This window comes from Mytilus galloprovincialis, chromosome 4 (genome assembly GCF_965363235.1).
Source record: "Mytilus galloprovincialis chromosome 4, xbMytGall1.hap1.1, whole genome shotgun sequence".
NCBI classification, from domain to species: Eukaryota; Metazoa; Mollusca; class Bivalvia; order Mytilida; family Mytilidae; genus Mytilus; species Mytilus galloprovincialis.
This window is the reverse complement of record NC_134841.1, coordinates 56,986,151-57,008,788: the sequence shown is the minus strand read 5'-3', so window position 1 is coordinate 57,008,788 and position 22,638 is coordinate 56,986,151. Positions and strand designations below refer to the sequence as shown.

Sequence of the window (22,638 nt, the reverse complement as noted above, 5' to 3'; positions counted from 1 at the left end):
TAAATTGAAACACTCCACATTATTTTCGGAGACAACAAGTGAAAATAAAAGAATCATTTGTTTCAGACATATTCAATTCTACACAATCAAGAAGTTTTTTTTTATTTTTCAATCTGAATTTAATACAAAAAGTAAGTACAAACGTCATAGTTGATACGATGTATAGGATTATTAATAGTAAAACGTCGCCAGGAATCCTCACAGACAAGCCTTATAATGCCAAAGGACAAGCTTCAATTCATCATACTATAAAAATGTAAATTTATGACTTGGATGGAGAGTTGTCACATTGACACTCACACCACATCTTTTTATATCTATGTGTAGGGTACTATAGATAAGGCCTTCAAACATCAACTTAAACTACCGGTTAACCGGTTAATCGTCGAACAATTATCCGAGTAAACAGTTAGGCAAAAGTATGCTATTTGACAACACTACTTATTATGATTTATAAGATAACTTATTTGGTATAACGCTTCCTTGCAAGGTCTACATGGCAATCAGACAAAGTTCACCTGACCTTGACCTCATTTCATGGATTTTTAAAAAACTAATGTAAATTAAAACAATTTTATTTATCAACAGCAACAACTGTATCAGTGAAGATATCAATTATTATCAAACATGAAAAGTGTTTCATACATAAGTGTGAGTGTTGAAAAGTGTATATTTTCTGTCTAAATATGAATTGTAGATAAAAATTCAAAGATTTTTCATATTATTTATCAAAATAAATGTCATACAAATTCAGACTTTCTGAATAATATTCTGAACAGAAATCGTAATATGGTCACAAGACTAGCATGATTTTCTATCTGATTATTTTCAATTTTTTAATGAAAAAAAACAATGTTCCATTTATCATATGAAAAATATAATAATTTTTTGAACATTTCAGACTTCTTTTGTTGCTTAATACAATTCATAAGATTACATGAATGGAACCAATACTGATTTATCAAACAAGATTTTTCTACAAATTTTTCCACCAAGCAATGATGAAAACAATCAGAATTTCACATTCATGTTTAAATTAGAAATAGCATTCTGATAAAAAGTCAAGTACTTTAAATGAGCACAGAGCTTCACAATTCAGATCTAGTTCCAGGACTATACAGTCAAATTGAAAGCTCTTAATTTAACACAAATAAAAATTTAATATGCTTGAACAATAATAATTGCTAATACTGTAATGATGAATTCTAATGAATTAAATACAAGTCTAAAACTGCAATGCTTTAAATCCTAATAGTAACAAATTCAACCAGATGCTCTGCAGGGTGCAGCTTTATACGACCGCAAAATTCCAACACTGAACAGTTGGGGCAAGTATAGACACAACATTCAAGCTTGATACAGCTCTGAATTTGGATTGTGATCAAATTTTTGACATAATATAGGTTTCTGACACAAAACATATGTCCTGTTCTTACGAATCTATTGTACAATAATGTGCAATTAAAGATATCTTCTTGAAACTTTTCAAAAGTTTGAATTTGACAAATTTTTGAGAAATTTTTTTTGAACCCCTTAAAAAAATTGGACCCCCCTTGGAGCAATTACCCCCACACTTACTCCCAGCCTTTCCTGTGTAGTATGGAATCTTGTAGTACAATTTCAGAGAGATCCATACACTTAAACACAAGTTATTGTCTTGAAACTAGAAAAATGCTTGTTTTTGGTCCTTTTTTGGCCCCTAATTTTTGCATAAATGGGAAAATTACTCCCAAACTAATGTCAGCCTTCCTTTTGTGATATGAAACCTTGTGGTACAATGTCAGAAAGATCCATACACTTACACACAAGGTATTGTACAGAAACTACAAAAAAGCTTGATTTTGGCCCCTTTTTGGCCCTTAATTCCTAAACTGTTGGCACCATAACCCCCAAAATGAATCCAAACCTTCTACTTGTGGTATTTAACACTGTGGTACAATGTCACAGCAATAGAAATACTTATACACTAGTTTTTATTTAGAAAGAAGAAAAATGCTTGTTTTGGGCCCCTTTTGGGCCTTAATTCATAAACCCTTGGGACCATCATTTCCAAAATCAATCCCAACCTTCCATTTGTGGTATTGAACCTTCTTATTGAATTTCAAGAGATCCATTCACTTAAACTAAAGTTATTGTCCGGAAACCAAATTTGTCTTTGGACAACGACGCAGACACCGACATCATACCATTATACGATCCCAAAAAAATGTTTGAGGTCATATAAAAAATAGTGTTAAAAACATTACAAAATTTAATGAAAAAACATCATTCACTGGGGAGCATGGTTATCAAATGGTCTAAGTAGTTCATCTTCAGAGATATTAAACCTGTCAATTTATGATGTAAGTTTGAATCCAGTTCTTGGCAAGGTGTGTTTGAGTTCAATCTTAAAATTGACAAGGAACACCAGTTTCGTAATGATTGTAAATGGGAACACTGGGTAGTCTTGCTGCTTTCATCAAGAAAAAAAACCTTCATATTTACAATAACTGATTTCCTTTAATGTAAACTAAAAGAATGACATTTGAAAATTTGTGAATCAAGCACATCAATCTTTAATAAGAATTATCTTTAAAAAAAAATTCCGAAATTTGAATATAAAAAAAGAATGGTATGATTGACAATCGCTTGATAACTGACTCTTTTTATATAGTAAATTTATGACTTTATGTTCTAGAGGTCTTCTTGTGCAGTATTTAAATTTTTTTCAGTCAGTTCCCTCAACCTTAAATTTAAAAATCAAAATATAATATATATATATACCAATGCAAACTATCAAAAACATAAATACAGTAAAATTTTTACAAAATAAGACAATATAAATCTGTTCCTCCATATTTCGTCTCAAATATAATTTTCTAAGACATCTTATGAAATTTTTAAGACTAGATCTATTTCTCCTTCCAAAAAATGAAGGCTAAATAAATTTCATCAATGGCTATTATTTTATCATAATTCTGTTAATATAATAGTTACAGGATATTGAGTTTATGTATGTAATATTTAACAGTTACAGAACATCAAGCATAAGTTGGCATATAAGCTGTGAATAGGTTGAAATAATTTGTGTAGATTGCATGTTTTTGTCAGATTAGACATTGCGGAAAACCAAAACCATAAATTTATAATTGTATGTCTATTTGATGTTTGCAAAATTATAAAAAGAAGGTACCAGTACGATGTGGAAAGGATTTTTTGCAGTATATTCTCATATCTAAACTCGAATTTGTATATACATGTATGATTTTAATTGTAAAACTGCAATTGAAATATATTGCAAATGCATATTGAGAGTACCAGTAATTATAAACTACAAACTAACATTTCTTTACCAGATATTTTGGTAGAAAAATTTCTTGAGATGCCAGACCTCCAGTATTTGTTAAAAATTTTGAAGTTTGTTCTGTCAGATTCAATTGATTGCAAATAACAATCTTGAAAATAAAAACAAATCTTGGCAAGAAGAGAATGTAAATTAATGATTATCTATTCTTAAATATCATGCTCATTTTCTTAATAACAGTTATAACTGCATCTTTGTAAGTATGATTAAAGCCACAACAAACACAAACCCTGAATCACTACCTTTTTTATATTCATCTAAAGCAATGCAATTTTATTTAGAGCATTGAGATTTTGATTTTTTTTGGTTAAATTTAAATATTTTTAAAACTGATAATGACAGATGAATCAAAATGCAAGAAAATTGAATTAAAAGACTGAAAATCATTAATTTACTCTCTTGGTATTACAAAAAAGCATGTTAATCATTATACATTTTGTACCAAGACAAAAACTATTCATGTACTAAGCTATTTAAATGACAGTCACATCTCCTAGTACTCAGTTTCAACAATCAACATCAAAATATCATTTTGGCATATCAGTTATCACACATTATGCTTCAGTTGTAACTCAGCTATTTTATAAACAATAAGTCTAAAATTGTTATTAAAGCCCTTTGTTGAAGTAGACACAATCATGTGGACTTGATGCGGAAAGTTTTTCTTGCAGTTCTTTTTCAATATGGTTTATACGCATGGAACTGTAAAAGAAAAGTTCATATACTTATTACATTTATAATCAAGCATTCAAATCCTGTTATTAAAGGCAGATACTATAAATATTTTAGAATCTATAATAAATGTAGAAAAGTTAAATATAAGCAATTTATCAATTCCATGCTACAAAAAATTGATACTCTTAGAGTTGAAAACCCTAAGCAGTATTGGAAATTAATAAATGACATTCAGGATAGCAAAAAAGAAAACTGCTCTTCACAAATTGATTCTGATACATGGGCCAATCACTTCTGTAATCTTCACACTGCAATTGATAACACATTTTATTCACGACTTAACCAGTTGGAAATGATCCTGAATGACAAAGATTTTTTTTTAGTTTTTAATGATTTAGATAATGATATTAGTAAAAAAGAAATTTCTAATGCTATTGCGAGCTTAAAATCAGGCAAGGCCTGTGGACCTGATTTGATTTCAAATGAAATGTAAAAAATATAGTCAGTCATATTTGATAGGTTGCTTATATAAATTATTTAATTTGTGCCTCAAGAATAGTGTGTACCCAAAGATTTGGGCTGATGGTTTTATTTCGCCAATTTTTAAATCAGATGATCCTTGTGATCCATCTAACTATAGAGGTATAACAATTACTAGTACAATTGGTAAACTTTTTAACAATATTTTGAATACAAGACTTGACAAATTTTTGTACCAAAACAACTTAATTCATAATTCTCAGATTGGCTTTACAAAAAATGCCAGAACTTCAGATCATATATTTATTTTGAAAACACTGATAGACAAATACTGTCACAGTAAAGAGGGTAGACTATATACTTGTTTTGTAGACTTTCGCAAAGCATTCGACAGTGTAATTCATATAGGTCTTAAACTGAAGCTTATTAATATGAAAGTTGGTACTCTATTTTATAATACTATATCAGATATGTATAATAATAGTAAAGCATGTGTAAGAGTTGGAGCTTCTCTCACTGACCCTTTTAGCATCAAATTAGGTGTAAGACAAGGAAACAACTTGAGTCCTTCATTATTTAAAATTTTTATAAATGACTTCCCATCTTATCTTGACTCCTGTCTGGATGCAGTTTCCCTAAACTCAGAGAAATTAAATTGTTTGATGTATGCGGATGATATTGTGATTATGTCAACATCAGCCACAGGGCTTCAAAGTAGACTTGATCAGCTAGAAAAATATTGTGCTGACTGGTGCCTGAAAGTTAATATTAGAAAGACTAAAGTCATAATTTTTAATAAGGCTGGAAGGAAAATTCAGGAGAATTTTCGACTGCAGAATAACTTGATTGACTGTGTCGCTCATTACAAATATTTAGGTGTTCACTTTACTGCATCTGGAAGTTTTCATCTAGCTAAAACTGAACTTTATAATAAGGCTCTTAAGGCCTTCTATAAACTTAGAAAGGATTTTATCAATTTGTCTCCTGGAATAAAATCTTGTGTTCATATTTTTGATCATACCCTTAAACCCATTCTGTTATATAATTCAGAGGTATGGGGAGGTTATAATGTCTCTTGTAATAAATTACAGTCTTCCTTATTTAATCTTGAAAATATTTTTAAAAATCTTAAGTGTGAGAATCTCCATGTTAAATTTTCTAAATTTATACTTGGTGTACACAAAAGGAGTGTCAATTTTGCTGTATTATCAGAACTGGGACATTTTCCCTTACATTATGATATTGTAAAGTCAATTGTAAAATACTGGTATAGATTTGAAAATCTTACGACTGAATTCAGTCTATTGAAAGATGCTTATAAATGCAGCCAAGAGCTTCACAAATCTAACATAACTTCTTGGTTCTCATTTGTTAAAAAAGTATTAGAAGTTTTTGAAATTAAACAAGAAGTAAAACATTTCGGACAATATAAATTTTTAAACATATCTAGTAAATTAATTCACACTAATATATTAGCAATTGGTATGCTAGCCAAAATACAGCTTCTGATGGAAAACTGTTTAACTATGTGAAATTTAAGAATTTTGGTTATGAAAATTATCTTTCTTTAATTAAGAACTTTGATTTTAGAAGATCTATATGCAAATTATGTATTTCTGCTCATAAGCTTCAAATTGAAGTTGGTCGTTTTTCAAATATTCCACGAAATGAAAGAATTTGCAAAAAATGCTCCTCTGGCTGTGTTGAAGATGAAATCCATTTTTTAACTAACTGTGAAAATTTTAAATCAGATAGAGATGCTCTCTTTGACTTTGTTTGCCAAAGAATTCCAAATTTTTTTATACTTGATAATCAGTATAAATTTATTTATTTATTAAACTGTGAAGACAATCAGGTCCTTAATGCTGTTGGTAAATTTATTAAAGTGAATATGAGTTAGTAATTGTATTGTAACTGTATGTAAAAAAAAAATGTTTGTATCTATGTATCTATGCAAATCAATATTCTTTTGCCTTATTCATGTATACTCTGTATGCCCCTTGTGGGCCCTTAATTGGAAATAAAATATGTTCTGTTCTGTTCTGTATTTATATAGCAAATCAATTTACCCAGAACTTCAATTGGTCGATAAAGTATTCTAAAAGAGTCACTATATATTACCATATCTTTTGAAGTAAAGACTAGTGTTTACATTTTCTACATTCACACATGACTATCTTATAGGCACCTTTTTGATTGAATGGAAGCAGTTACATCTGGGACCAACGGAAATCGGTACCTCATAAATATATATTCCTGCTATCCTTGGCTAGCAAAGATGAATGGCATAAAAAGTTAAAAGATTTCGAGAGAAAAATCAGGAATATTTTCACAGGTTTAGGAGTTGGTTATAAATGTGTACTGTATACATTGTGTGTATGACAATGTCCATGTCATGTCAAAATTGGACCAAAGTCATTTGAATGAAGAAATAAAATATGAAGTAGCAGCAGTTGCACATACAAAATAGAGACAGAGAGACTTTCCATTTGCTATACACTTCCTATTTTAGAAATCAGGCAATACAAAAATATATAAAAAATATGGGACAAAATATTCAATGTTTCTCTTCATTCAGCAACATTGTATCTGCATGGTCAGGTTACTTCATTTTCTTCATTTTCCCCAGATTGATGTTTATAAATGTCCCTTTTTAAAGGAATCAATAATATGTAAGGGAGATAACTCACCATAAGTAAACTGAATAGGTATAGAAAATCGTGTTATTACAGCTTCTTATTTTAAAACAAAGACAAAAAGTTTGAAAACAAAAACAAAAATGCTTTTACATATTTGGAGTATAATCTTTATGTCATTTATTTATATATTTGCTAAGTTGATTGAGTGAAATTTTACATAACTGTCATAACCATCTTTCAATTAGAAAATAAATTATCAGTGTGTCATAATAAATAATATAAGATTTAAATAAATGTCAGATGTGACAAAATAACATACCTTTTCTGTGGAAACAATGCACAACACAATGGAGTGGCAAACAACAAACTAAAAATAAACAAAAATAAAGTATCTAGTTTTTATCTAACAGCAAAACAAATATAAAATGAAATTGTAATGACTAGTTGTGTACTCAATATATACTGATTATCAGGATTTATGCTAACTGTTACTTTACATTATCAGCTGTCAGTCAAAATATAAAGATTGATCACATATTTTAAACAAAAAAGTTTGAAAAAAAAGTATCATATATATCGAGCAGATGATTTATTCATATAAAGAATTAGTTCAGATTTATTGGGAACCAAATGGAAACTTACCACAGAATGGTCTGCTCTTGACCAAGGTATTTAAACTTTTGTAAGTTTACCTGTCCCATTGAATCAATACAATAGCTATTTTTAAGGTCTTTCCTCTCCGCGAGGAAAGACCTTATTGTTTTTCTCCTGTTTTTTTTTTTAAGGTCTTTCCCCTACATGGGAAAGACCTTATTGTTTTTCTAATGTTTTTTTTTTAAGGTCTTTCCCCTACATGGGAAAGACCTTATTGTTTTTCTAATGTTTTTTTAAGGTCTTTCCTCTCCACGAGGAAAGACCTTATTGTTTTTCTCCTGTTTTTTAAGGTCTTTCCCCTACATGGGAAAGACCTTATTGTTTTCCTAATGTTTTTTTTTTCTTTTTTTTCTTTTTTTTCTTCCAACATTTTTTTGACATGCCCGCTTCTTGTTTCTGTTGAAGTTATTAAGACCAAATATGGACCATCAATAGACCTCACCAAGATGTATTACCAAATGACTCTGTTAAGGATTTCATCATCCCCTTTATGAGTTATCTCCCTTTTATTGATTTTTTTCAACATGGCCCTCCCTCGTTGGTTTTAAAGATATCATGACCTTAATTGGACAAAATGTAGATCTTATCATGATGTATTACCATGTGAGGCTGAATAGGATTTCATCGTCCCCTATGAGAGTTATATCCCCTTGAAACAATTTCTTTCCTTTGCATTTTTCTCAAAACGTATAAGAGATAGAATCAATTTAAAAACGGCAACATGTACAGGAACAGATGGCAATGATAATGAACATGTACAATCATTTTGTTATTAACCCTTATAAAGAGTTATTCCCCTTAAAAAATTGTACATAATTTTAGAAAAATTGTATTTCCAGAACCGGAAGTCGTAGAGACTTTGGACCTTCACCAATAATCTTTAATTCATGTGACCTTTAATATGCACCCAAGGTCAAAGGTCACAGAGTGCAAAAAAAAATTACGCTGCAATTTCAAGCTTACATATTAGGAAAACGATAAAACTTTGCTGCATACATACAGCGTATAAAATGTTCCTCTCGACGAGCTCTACATTTTATATAATAAGCCCAAGGTAACAGATATCAACCTACTATAAACTGCAAAGATGATCAGTAATTCAAGACCTTCAATTTGAGGTCAATGTCAGGTCATGATGAAATTTCACCTTGACCTTCACATTATACTATGACCTTGACCTTGTGAAATTTGAAAGGTCAAGTGGTCCTGAGTTGAATGGTGATAGTCCCATGTCTCAACGACTTCCGGTTCTGAAGTTTGGTATTAAATCATATATTTGATGATTAATTGTGACCTTGGTGAACTTTGAAATTGTCCCAATTCTTTTCAATAATGTTGTCCTTTAACTGTAGATCATTTACCATTTAACAGATTTGAGATATCTATTGTCGTTTTAGAGATAATGCAGTTTGAAATTTTGCAAGCAGCGGCATGTATTTCTGAATCAACAAGAGCTTACCACTTAAAATGTTTAAGAAATTGAAGAGGTTAACATAGTTATATGTTTGACCAAATACCAAAAACATTCCATTTAAAAAAACACAAAAAAATCATTTTGAAATTTTCATGTTTTGCATTGCCTTTGTAAATTTCATAACTTCTATTTATATCGTTGATATTGCATCATTTTTGGCACTTTGTCAAATGGGGTCATCTGATATATCAAATTGAAGGTCTCAATAAACTCTACTTAAAAATGAAAATTTTAAACCTCTTTTTCATCCCAGGTGGAAGGGTGGGGTCATTTAGTGCAAACATTCAAATTTCTCAGATGGTAAGGTTGTCCCATATCAAATGAAAGAAAATAAAGTGTACATTTCAAATTTCAAATTGACGTCCCCCCAAAATAGGTTGGATGGGGTCATTGAGTGCAAAAAATAAATTTTATTTTACGATAGGGTTGTTGTATATCAAATGAAAGGTCATGATGTGTACATTTGAAATATCAAATTCCCGACCTCCAAAAATAAGTTGGATGGGGTTATTTAGTGCAAAAATCAAACTTTTTAGAACATGGTGTTGTCGCATATCAAATGAAAGCTCATCTACCCTGTGTTACATATATCATACTTCAAATCTCAAAAATGTAGGCGGATGAGGTCATTAAGTGTAAAAAGCAAAAAGTTTCAGAAGGTATGCTTGTCGTATATCAAACGAAAGGTCATACAAAGTACATTACGAAAACATCACTTTTACAGGAAAGACCTTTCAATTGTTTTACTAACAATTGAGATACTAGTTTTTTTTTTTTTTTCATCCAGCATTTGTTTGACATGGCCTCCCCTCGTTTCTATTGGAGTTATCAAGACCAAATATGGACCATCGGTAGACCTCATCATGAAGTATTACCAGATGAGGCTGTGTAGGATTTCAACATCCCCTTAAGAAGTTATCTCCATTTTATTGTTTTTTTTCGACATGGCCCCCCCCCCCTCGTTGTTTTTAAAGATATCATGACCTTATTTGGACAATAGTTAGATCTCATCATGATGTGTTACCATATGAGGCTGCTAAGGATTTCATCATTCCATATGAGAGTTACGTCCCCTTGAAGCAATTTCTTTCTTTTACATTTTTCTCAAAAAGTGTTCAAGATAGAATCGATTTGAAAACGGCAACATGTACAAGACCAGATGGCAATGATAATAAACATATACAATCATTTTGTTGTTAACCCTTATAAGGAGTTATTTCCCTTGAAAAAATATACACAATTTTTGAAAAATTGTATCTCAAGAACCGGAAGTTGTAAAGACTTGGGACCTACACCAATAATCTTAAGTTCATGTGACCTTTAATTTGCACCCAAGGTCAAAGGTCACTAAGTGCAAAAAAAAATTACGCTGCAATTTCAAGCTTGCATATTAAGAAAACGATAAGAGTTTGCTGCATACTTACAGCGTATAAAATGTTCCTCTCGACGAGCTCTACATTTTATACACAGAGGTCAAAAGTGTCCGACTGTCTGTTCAAAAGTTACAACGGGATGATTTGTAAAAGTATAGTATTGTGTGTATATCTTTTTAAAAGTAACAGATATTAACCTACTATAAACTGCAAAGATGATCAGTAATTCAAGACCTTCAATTTGAGGTCAATGTCAGGTCATGTCGACATTTCACCTTGACCTTCACATTATACTATGACCTTGACCTTATGATATTTGAAAGGTCAAGTGGTCCTGAGTTGAATGGTGATAGTCCCATGTCTCTACGACTTTCGGTTCTCAAGTTTGGTATTGCATCATTTATTTGATGATTAATTGCAACCTTGGTAAACTTTGAAATTGTCCAAATTCTTTTTCTATAATGTTGTCCTTTAACTTTTGATCATTTACCATTTAACAGATTTGAGATATCTATTGTCGTTTTAGAGATAATGCAGTTTGAAATTTTGCAAGCGGCGGCATGTATTTCTGAATCAACAAAAGCTTACCACTGAAAATGTTAAAGAAATTAAAGAAGTTAACATAGTTATATGTTTGAACAAATACCAAAAACATTCCTTTGAAAAAAACACCCAAAAAAATCAATTTGAAATTTTCATGTTTTGCATTGACTTTATAAGTTTCATAACTTCTATTTATATCGTTGATATTGCATCATTTTTGGCACTTTGTCAAATGGGGTCATCTGATATATCAAATTGAAGGTCTCAATAAACTCTATTTAAAAATGAAAATTTTAAACCTCTTTTTCATCCCAGGTGGAAGGGTGGGGTCATTTAGTGCAAAATTCAGATTTCTCAGATGGTAAGGTTGTCGCATTTCAAATGAAAGAACATAAAGCGTACATTTCATATTTCAAATTCCCGACCTCCAAAAATTAGTTGGATAGGGTTATTAAGTGCAAAAATCAAACTTTCTTAAACATGGCGTTGTCGCATATCAAATGAAAGCTCATCTACTCTATGTTACATATATCATAATTCCGATCTCAAAAATGTAGGCGGATGAGGTCATTAAGTGTTAAAAGCGAAAAAGTTTCAGAAGGTATGCTTGTCGTATATCGAACGAAAGGTCGTACAAAGTACATTACGAAAACATCACTTTTACAGGAAAGACCTAGTTCTCTGTGTAGTTTATTCATTTGGGACCTTTAAATTTCTTCTAGGAGAAATCTATCACTCATTGATTAATTTACCTGACCAAAATAATATCCTCTTTGATGATTGAAAAACATGTATAAACTTGCATCAACTGCATGTGATACAGTATTTATTCAATTTTAAATAATATATTTTCAATCTGTTCAATATAAACACTGATTCAATTATAAAAAGTTTATTTCTGATTTTTTTTTACTACTGTTCCAAAGAATATGCATGTTTTTTTTGTGGTTGTTCAGTTATAAAGAATACATTTATGAAGATCTTAATTTAAACATTATAGTTTTCAAATTTTAATTGTGAACACACTAAAAAAGCAAATTTTAATAGGTAAAATATTGAAATTTGATCAGAAATCAACTTTTAATTTTTAAATCAGTGTTTATATCAAACAAATTGAAAATGTGTTATTGATATTGAATAAATACAACATCACATGCAGTTTTGTAATTCCTTATTTGTACATGTATTTTCATCATTGACAGTTCAATTTTTTGTTCAGGTAAATTAATCAATGAGTGATAGATTTCTCTTGGAAAAAATTTAAAGGTCCTGTTGAATAAACTTCACAGAGAACAAAAGCTATTGTATTTGTTAGATGGGACAATAGAACTTACAAAAGATTGAATCAAGAGGTTACTTGCAGGTGAATCTATGGAAAACTATCATAGGGTTCGCAATAACTTACAAAAATCCTACAAGTCCAATTTGCACTGGAGCATTCAACCATGGCTGTAAAGAAAACAAAATAATATGACTGAAAATTCATGTGTTTATTTGATTTTTTACATAAGTTTCCCTTTTCTTACTTCATAAAACTGTAGTACATATAATTGTCATCATTACAGAACAATCAAAATTATATTTTATAAACATTTGCTCTTATATTGAATCAGTTGAATCACAATATTAAAGAATATGAATAAGAATAAGAATACTTTAATAATCCAATTATGGACCCTTGTGGGTTTTAAATTTCATACAATGATTACAATGATTTGTGTTATAACAATGAAATAATAAAATAAAATACATCACAATAGAACACTGAACACATGGAAGAGAAATTAATATGGTAGACAATCAATTTATGTAAGGATTATTCCCCTTTAAATAGACATGGTGTTTCTAGCTGCATAAAATGAAATGCAGCACCAACTGATTAGATATAAGGGTAGTTAACTCCCACAGCAACCAATTCCTAGATATTTATGTATATATATTTTTTTACAATTGAAAGAATATGATAAGCACCTTAAAAATTTGACTGCAGTTTATTATATAAGCATTTACATATAAATAGATGAAATATGCATACACATAGATGGAGTAATTTGTATTTAATTTATTTTTTTGAATTTAAAATATATATGGATAAGCTAAAAGAGATTTAGCCATTTACAATATAACAGCTTTGCAATAATATCTGAACGAAAAACATGCTCTAATTTGAAGGTCAAATACTAAATTAAAATCTATGCAGCTCATATTCTGGAGCTGTTATCATGCTATCAGTACTTCATAGTCATTCTAGTTATAACTTTAAAAAATATTCCCAACTTCAGAGAAAATTATATTGGCCAATATCCCTTATACTCCATTTGCCAATTACTGTTATTAACCCTGTGTTTAGAGATCCCTATTTTAAAAGTTGTCTCCCTTATGAGAGACACTAATTTTTATTTACAATGGAGAGCTAGCAGAAAGAGAAAATTTACCTGTGCGTAATGTGAGTAATCTTTAATGTTTTCAAATCTTTTAATTACATTAATTTGTTGTTCAGCTTAATACTTTTGACATCAGAAATTACTTTTCATGAAAAGTGAGTAAACCGCCGATACATCACTTTCAATTCATCATGCTTTGCATTGGCAATAGCCAATTTTGTCTGGTATAGAACCAGTCTACAGGTGACAAAGGGAGATAATTCGTGTAAAAAGTGTGTAATAACAGAATCAAATTGGCAAATGGACTATTATGCACCTCAAATGAGAAACACAACTATAAATAGAATATGAAAATGATATTGCACATGATGCTATTTCAATAATTGACTGAGCTTAACAAATTGTACTTTTTTGAAGAGCAGAAGAAAAAGATGTCAAACTAGTCTGTGGAGTAAGTTAGTGTTGGTTCACATAATTTATGAAAAACGCTTTTTTATCACATATAAAAGTCATATTAACTGACCTTCATGAAAGCTTTGCTTTCCAGAGCATGCATTATAAATGGTGGGGTTACTGTAAAATAAAAAAATATTTCTACATATCTATTTTATCACAATTTCACAATACAGTTATGAGATTTACAAATAAAAGCTTCATTGTCATAATACACTATGTGATCATTTAAATGACCAGGACAAAGATTCAGTCTTCTTTACTACAGTTCAACATATGATCCTGTAAAACACCAAATTACTTCATCAAATCTATAGAAACAATTAATTGTGATAACCTTTTCCAGGGCATCATAAACAGAACTTTTAAAACTTCTCCTATGCCTCATTCACCTGCATGTGTCACTGCACTCATGACTCTATTGTTAAAGAGATGATTTTTTTTTAATGTCAATTATGTCATATATTTTATATTTTGTTAGTATCATTCTTAAATGACACATTGATTGATTGATTGTTGATGTTTTATGTCACTTTTAAGCGCCACTTTTTGGCTTTTTTGTGGCAGTCAGTTTTTATGGTTGGAGGGAGCCAGAGTGCCGGAGAAAACCTGACCTTCTATAGGAAAACTGACAATCTGAGTCAATTAAGATTTGAGTCAAGTGCAACCACAAGAGCGTGGTTTGAACTAACAACTTCAGTGTTGACTGACTAGCGAATAAAATACTACTTAGACTACTTGGCCACCAAGGCCCCTACATGTCACATGTTTTATAACAATTACTGGAATAATAAAATTTGTTTCAATATTAAAATGTAATACACTTACACATTCCAGGAGCTGCCATACAAATTCTAGAAAACAGAACTAACGCTATGGCCTTTTCTGCTGCCTTTTTAGATTCTCCAACTCTGTTGCCATCAGCATCATACACAGGTATACCTTCTAATAATTCCCTGTAATAAATACAAGTCATGCATGTATAATTAATACCCTTAAGTATCATCAACACATATTTTTTACTATGTCATACTTTTAAAATCTTCAGTAAGAAAATAAAATCACTATGCCCCAAAACAGTATGTTTACCTGCCAGGTAGTTATTTGTGGTACTTCACCTTAATGAAATTTCGTAATTTTTTTAATTTCTGAAACCACCATCTGATGAACATTTAAACCAGATATTATTTCTACTAATGAAATCTATGACTGTATTCACTCCTTTCAACAGTCTACTTTTAGTGTTGATTGAACTTTAACTACAAAATTGCTACTCCACTACCCATATGCATTATACTTACGAATTGCATGTTCCTAGGAAAATGTTTTAAGGTTATAACCAAAAATTAATAGTCAGATATGTTTTAAGGTTATAACCAAAAATGAATAGACAAATACTGGAAATATACAGAGCAACTAGCAATGGTTAGTCTCAGTGACAAAGCACTGTAAATTAAAATGTTGGTTTCTTTTTACCAAACATCCAAAACGTATGCCTAAGCAGTTTCATTGTCACGAGTAACAGCTCTGCAATGTAAGTTCTTTACCTTACTACAGTGTGGCATTATTCATTTTTATATCTGACCATCTATCATCTATTCTAAGTTTGAGCAATTGAATGGTAGTTAGTTCTTGTAGTATTGAAGCTGAGGTGTTGCTTTTAAAATAAAGAATGGTGGTCACCTGTTTCAAAGATTGTTCTTCTTACAAGCTGTACATTAACCTACTTTTCATCATTGGTAAACTTGTATATTAGCAGCAGTTATTGTCCTTTATCAAACATTTTGTTCTCACATGTACGTTTTTGCATGCCCAATAATAGCCGGAAATCAAGGTTGGTTATTTACCCTTGGGGCCAATATCAATATCAGCCCTCGAAAATCCATATTAATCCCCAAACTTTGAATTCTTGTAACCTGTCAATTAAAAACTATTTATAAGTTGGTTATTTGCCCTCTGGGTCAAAACCCATATCGTGCCAAGAATTCTTTTTCTTCAAATATTTATTGATTTTTTGTTGAAACCATTAAACATAATTTGATATTAGCTCTCTTTTTTCTACAGCTTGAAAATATGTCATAAATAGATTATGACATGTCATTTTCCATATGTGCCCTGGTATTAGTCTTCAACCCATATCAAACCCTCAGGCTAAAGCCCTCTGGCTTAATATGGGAGTCTAGGGCTGAAACAGGGCCAATATGGAAAATGCCATGTTATAATCTATAAGTATTCACCTCCTTCTGATCATTGGTATGTATAACCAGTTGGCAGCAGTTATTGATTGCCCTTGACAAACCTACTTCACATCATAGGTATAGGAATAGGTATATAGTAAGCAGCAGTTATTGCCCTAGACTTATCTACTTCACATCATTGCTTTACTGTTAGCAGCAGTTATTGACCTTGAATTACCTACTTCATGTCATAGGTATAGGTAGACTGAAATCAACAGTTATTGCCCGTGACTTACCTAATTCAAATCATAGGAATAGGTATTCTGTTAGCAGGAGTTATCATATGCCATTGACTTACCTACTTCTCATCATTGGTATATTAATACAATTAGCAGATGCCACAGCAATAAAAGGAACAAATCTGGCAACAATTGGTGGAAATCTCTGTAAGTAAAAGAAAATTGTGTAAAAGGGCAATAACTCCTTTAGGGGTCAATTGATAATTTTGATTATATAAAACTTATTTGTAGATCTTACTTTGCTGAACATTTTTACTATTAACAGTTTACCTTTATCTATAATAATATTCAAGATAACCAAAAACTGCAAAATTTCCATAAAATTACCAATTCTAACAATGGATTAATAGATTATTTCTGGTTGATAGAACTTAACAATAGGAACACTTTTACTCCTTGTCAGACTTGCTCTAAATGCTTTTGTTTTTGAGATATGCAAAAAAACTGCATTATACCCGATTTTTAGCCATAGTTGCCATGTTTTTTGGCAAAACAGAAAATAAACACATTCTTTATTCTAGTTACCCTAAGGATCATTCAGCTTAAGTTTAGTTGGAATTGGTTCAGTAGTTTCAGAGAAGAAGATGTTTGAAATATTTTACACCTTAAGGACGATGACGATGGAAGATTACGGACAAGAAGTGATGGCAAAAGCTCACATTTCCTTCGGAATAGTCAGCTAAAAATTAGTATCAACAAAACATTTCTTTACTTATAAAATATACAAATTAGAGAGGTGGTAAGTTAATGTAGATAAAATTGCTAATAAATATTCAATGTCATTCTGATATAAGCTCAAGTATTAATTTTAGACATATCAATGAATACTGAGAGGTTCTGAGTTTATTTGTTTTAACCCATTTCAAATAAATTCAAAGTTGTATTAAATACATTAGATTGTAATGAGGTTGATGAGTAAATGGCACAATGGTTGTGATCCAAGGATGGAAAAGATGTCCAGTTTTTTCAGATAATTGTATGAAGTTATGAATGTATGTTTGATTGTTATTTGTTAGAAATGTATAAGTACCTTTACAAGACTCTTGATAGTCATAGCTGTACCAATAGCACCTGCTGAAGCTCCTACATAAGATAAGCCCAACTGTCTGAAATAATGGTTATAAATACTTATTTGTAATACACTGCTAAAATCCATTATCTGGCTAAAGATGTGACAATTACTTTTTTTAAGCAATGCAATTTTTAACAGCATGCTCAAGGCCGTCGGGTGTGATTGCACCCCCTCTTTCAAAAAAAAAAAAAAAAACATTGGAAGAATTTTCAGGCATGGATGAGCAGTTGTCCTCGACGCTGACGGGTTACCGTGATCTTTCTGTCACAGAATAATGATACAGTTTGAGAGATCATCTTTAGTATGACGTCCATTATTACTGACTGACAAGCATATACATTTGTTTATGGGCCAGCTGAAGGACGTTTCTGGGTGAGGGAATTTCTCGCTGCATTGAAGGCCTATGGCTGGCCTTCTACTGTTGTCTGTTCTATAGTCGGGTTGTTGTTTCTTTGACACATTCCCTATTTCCATTCTCAATTTTATTATCTAGAAATTACATTAGATCTGCCAACTCATATTTGCAATCTATACAAAGAAGTACGTATGGTAGCCTTGTAGTAAAGATTCTCCTAATCTCAAAATTGTTTATTGGGGTCAAGGAATTGTATATTGAGATCACACGGGATACCAGATAATAATCCGGTTTATTCGTTGAATGCCAACATCCTTTTATCTACCGACAATTTACCTTTAAAATTATGTTGGCGTTCAAGGAATATATGTGCAAGTAGTTATCACAACAAAAGTGCATGCTTATCAAAACAATCACACTAATTAAACAGATAGGTAAATACAGTTAGCTAAATCTAGTTCATGTTTGTGAAGTTGTTAAAAATCATATTTTGCTGCTCCTGCTTGAACAGAATGGATTCTCTTAAAATGAAACTGTCAAAAGTGTTGCATCACAAAGTCAATATGTGCATATTGTCAGGACTGTAAGGAATTCCAGTTTGCACACATTTTACAATAGACTCTTTGGACTTTGAAGGTTTGTTTTCAATATTTTTATAGTTGTGTGTGCTGTAATATCCTACCATATGACTGATTAAATTTCTTGAAACTTTGTATCTCGTGTTCGATTACTATTTTGTTTATTTCAGTTTGTTCAGGATATTTTTCTTGGTTATATAATTACAACCTTTTTTATTGTAAGTGATTCGTAAAATAACATTGTTTAGTTGTTTGTCATGTTCGCAACTCATCTGAATTCTTTTTACCATATTTCATGAATTTTCTTGAAACTATTGTAGAGTTTCCAGCTTAGAAGTTATCAAATTAACTGGCTTTGAACTAGCTGTCAGATAACTGCGAGTACTCTCAGATCTGTTCATTGCGTCTTTTTGTGTCGGGATGTATAAGTACCCAGCCACGTCCACTTGTATTTTGTCCATCTGATGTGTTAAGCCTTTTTCAACTGATTTTTATAGTTTGTTGTACTGTTATACCACTGTCCCAGGTTAGGGGAGGGTTGGGATCCCGCTAACATGTTTAACCCCGCCACATTTTTCATGTATGTGCCTGTCCCAAGTCAGGAGACTGTAATTCAGTGGTTGTTGGTTGTTTATGTGTTACATATTTGTTTTTCGTTTATTTTTTTTATATAAATAAGGCCATTAAGGTTTTCTTGTTTGAATTGTTTTACATTGCCTTATCGGGGCCTATTATAGCTGACTATGTGGTATGGGCTTTGCTCATTGTTGAAGGCCGTACAGTGACCTATAGTTGTTCATGTCTGTGTCATTTTGGTCTATGGTGGATAGTTGTCTCACTGGCAATCATACCACATCTTCTTTTTTTATATTAGTTATTTTTTAAATTTAATTAATTGTACAACTGCAATCTTCATATAGTTTATATTAACTAATAAAATATTTAAAATGATATGGAACTAAACAATTCTCTTATATCCTTTTTTTAGTTTGAAAAAATTGTATTAAACTAAAATTTCATTAAAAATTTTAATATTTCTTATGATATTAACATATTCATTCCAAACATATTTTTTTGATAAAAAGTAATAAAACGTTTTAATTTTCTTTATTTCTTTAAAATTCATTATAATTTTACCCCTAAAATCTACTATTTTTCCTTATGAGAAAGTGATAAAATGTTGCATTTCTATAAAGTTCATTAATTATTTTTAACAGTTAAATACTTATAAAAACACCTATTGTTATTATATAAACATCTATTGAAATATTTTTGTTGGCATTCAAGGAATAGGTAACATATAAAATGTTGGCATTCGAGGAATACACCTATAATCCATGTCTGACTCGTTATATAAAGAATCATGATGGAGGTCCATTTCCTGTCATATAGATCGATCTTTTAAATTCACGGGGTCATCTTGCTTGAGAAGATATAAAGGAGTGAGAAGCCCAAAATCAAGAGACTATTCCGTGAAACGGCAAGGACTTAGAAATCATTTTAATGCCTCATCGAACATATGTTTGTAATATTTATCATACAAATTCTTATTAATATAGACCTCAGTCTTGAAACTTGATTGAGTTCCATCCGGATTGCAAAACAAAAAATACAGTGTTTTGATTTTTCTCTAAAAGCTCGACAACTACGAAGTGCAAAACAAAATAGTTGATTCATCATTATGATGCTGAAACCTTATACTAAGCATTAAGCACTTCTTTTTAGTTTCTGGTAACATTTCTGAATTTTCTACGATTTTTCGAAATTTCAGTTTTTAATTTTATTATTCTGTCAAAACATGTCTTTCAATTTGGGAGTGTAATACGATTTATTTTAAATATTGGAAAGCAGAAAGAACAAAGCGAGAAAATGAGATATAATTTTAAAGAAGAAATATTTTTCTACAGTTTCGTTTAAATTACGAATGCTAAATGTAATTAGTACAATGTAAATGATATTTTTTTTCATTTAATATGTTGGAAATTTTAAGTAATGCGTCAAAATTGCACCAATACGCCGTATTCTGGTAAGGGTTAAATAACTACTTGTAATAGATGTGACATTGACATACAATTTAATAGCTTAATCTTTTTTTCTATCACATAGAACATGTTGAAAAAAGACCCAATATGACACGAAGACAGTCACAATCCCCTATCTACTAAATGTAACACAAAAAAGTTATTTAGAACTGGCAACGTAAACTACTTCTCAAAAGAACAAGAACTTCTTACTTACAGCTCTGTAGGTCAAATAAAACAAAAGTTAAACCCAAAAGCCTTAACCTTAAAGCACAGCATAATTTCCCAAATTCTTATTAAAAAAATGCTTCTTGTATCGTTGGTATTCCTTTTCCAAAACTTATAAAAAATTAAATGCTTCGCCAATGACCAAAATACTACTGACTTGGGACAGGCGAATATAAAGGCGACCGAGGAGGGTGTTAAAATGAGATTTGTGGGATTAGAATCGCCCCTTGCCAAGCTTATCATGTATCCGTCAAAGGACAAAATCTTAAATTGAGAAATTTTCAGAGAGAATCAACTATGTTTTTTTTTAAGGATTTTAAAAGATGCTTGTTTTTTTTATAATCCATCATATTGTAATAAGATACACGTACGTCATTCATGGAATTCGTCTTATTAAGTTTACTTTAATTATGAACACATTATGTGTGCATAATAAAAGTAAACTTGAAAGACATATGAAACCATGTTGTCTTTAAAATCTCCAAATAGATCATGATAAAATGCCAGTAGGTTTATGTGTATATAAGAATAATATATTTTATCCGAAATAATTACGGAACAAAAGTGATGTGTGCATTGTTTTTATCATATATATGAAATCTAAATGTTAACTTTGAAAGGTACCACTGTTATATATATATTTAACATGTTAAAATGAAAAGTACCTTCTGTGCGATCAATGGTGTCTACGTTTTCTTCAATTAAATATCAGCCTATTAACCGTTTAAAAGCTTATTGGAAGAGTATGGATAATCATGTATTTAACGTTCTGAAAACACATAAAACCCTGAAATTGGATTATCCATTACCCCTCCCACATCCACCCCCTTTGCACCCCCTCTTGACAAAACCTTCCTACTGCCCAGATGCTTGTTATCAACTCATCATATTTGGGTTCAGTTCTCAATTCTCCAAGTGGTCAAACCAAACACGAAAATTAGGATTTGCTGCTTTCATTCTTAACAAACAGCATTCCAGATTAAAGCAAAGACAGGCTTGTTTGAAGTTAGAATATTGTGCTGAGTAACATTTCTACCTGTTATTGCGAACCAAAACGAAGTTTACTACAGAGCGGTCTGCTCTTGACCAAGGTATTTAAACTTTTGTAAGTTTACCTGTCCCATTGAATCAATACAAAAGCTATTGTTCTCTGTGTAGTTTATTCATTTGGGGCCTTTAAATTTCTTCTAAGAGAAATCTATCACTCATTGATTAATTTACCTGACCAAAATAATATCCTCTTTGTTGATTGAAAAACATGTATAAACTGGCATCAACTGCATGTGATACAGTATTTATTCAATATCAATAATATATTTTCAATCTGTTCAATATAAACACTGATTCAATTATAAAAAGTTTATTTCTGATTTTTTTTTTTTACTACTGTTCCAAAGAATATGCATGTTTTTTGTGGTTATTCAGTTATAAAGAATACATTTATGAAGATCTTAATTCAAACATTATCATTTTCAAATTTTAATTGTGAACACACTAAAAAAGCAAATTTTTATAGGTAAAATATTGAAATTTGATCAGAAATCAACTTTTAATTTTTATATCAGTGTTTATATCAAATAAATTGAAAATGTGTTATTGATATTGAATAAATACAACATCACATGCAGTTTTGTAATTCCTTATTTGTACATGTATTTTCATCATTGACAGTTCAATTTTTTGTTCAGGTAAATTAATCAATGAGTGATAGATTTCTCTTGGAAAAAATTTAAAGGTCCTGTTGAATAAACTTCACAGAGAACAAAAGCTATTGTATTTGTTAGATGGGACAATAGAACTTGCAAAAGTTTAAATCAAGAGGTAACTTGCAGGTGAATCTATGGAAAAGTATCATAGGGTTCGCAATTACTGTTACCTTGTGCACCAGCA

At 30.7% G+C, this 22,638-nt stretch overlaps 1 protein-coding gene across 2 annotated transcripts in view; it reads right to left on the bottom strand.

Moving 5' to 3' along the window:
* Positions 1-559: 559 nt before the first annotated feature.
* The window catches only part of LOC143072508 (sideroflexin-1-like), a 54,826-nt gene continuing 32,747 nt past the window's right edge, over positions 560-22,638 (bottom strand). For both annotated transcript variants that reach the window (XM_076247454.1, XM_076247453.1), the window contains 7 exons: positions 17,525-17,600; positions 16,554-16,639; positions 14,847-14,974; positions 14,089-14,138; positions 12,587-12,630; positions 7,457-7,504; positions 560-4,045 (listed from right to left, as the gene is read on the bottom strand). In XM_076247454.1, coding sequence (XP_076103569.1) covers positions 3,952-4,045; positions 7,457-7,504; positions 12,587-12,630; positions 14,089-14,138; positions 14,847-14,974; positions 16,554-16,639; positions 17,525-17,600 — 526 coding nt within the window. In that variant the 3' untranslated portion in view covers positions 560-3,951. The remainder of the gene's footprint in view (positions 4,046-7,456; positions 7,505-12,586; positions 12,631-14,088; positions 14,139-14,846; positions 14,975-16,553; positions 16,640-17,524; positions 17,601-22,638) is intronic.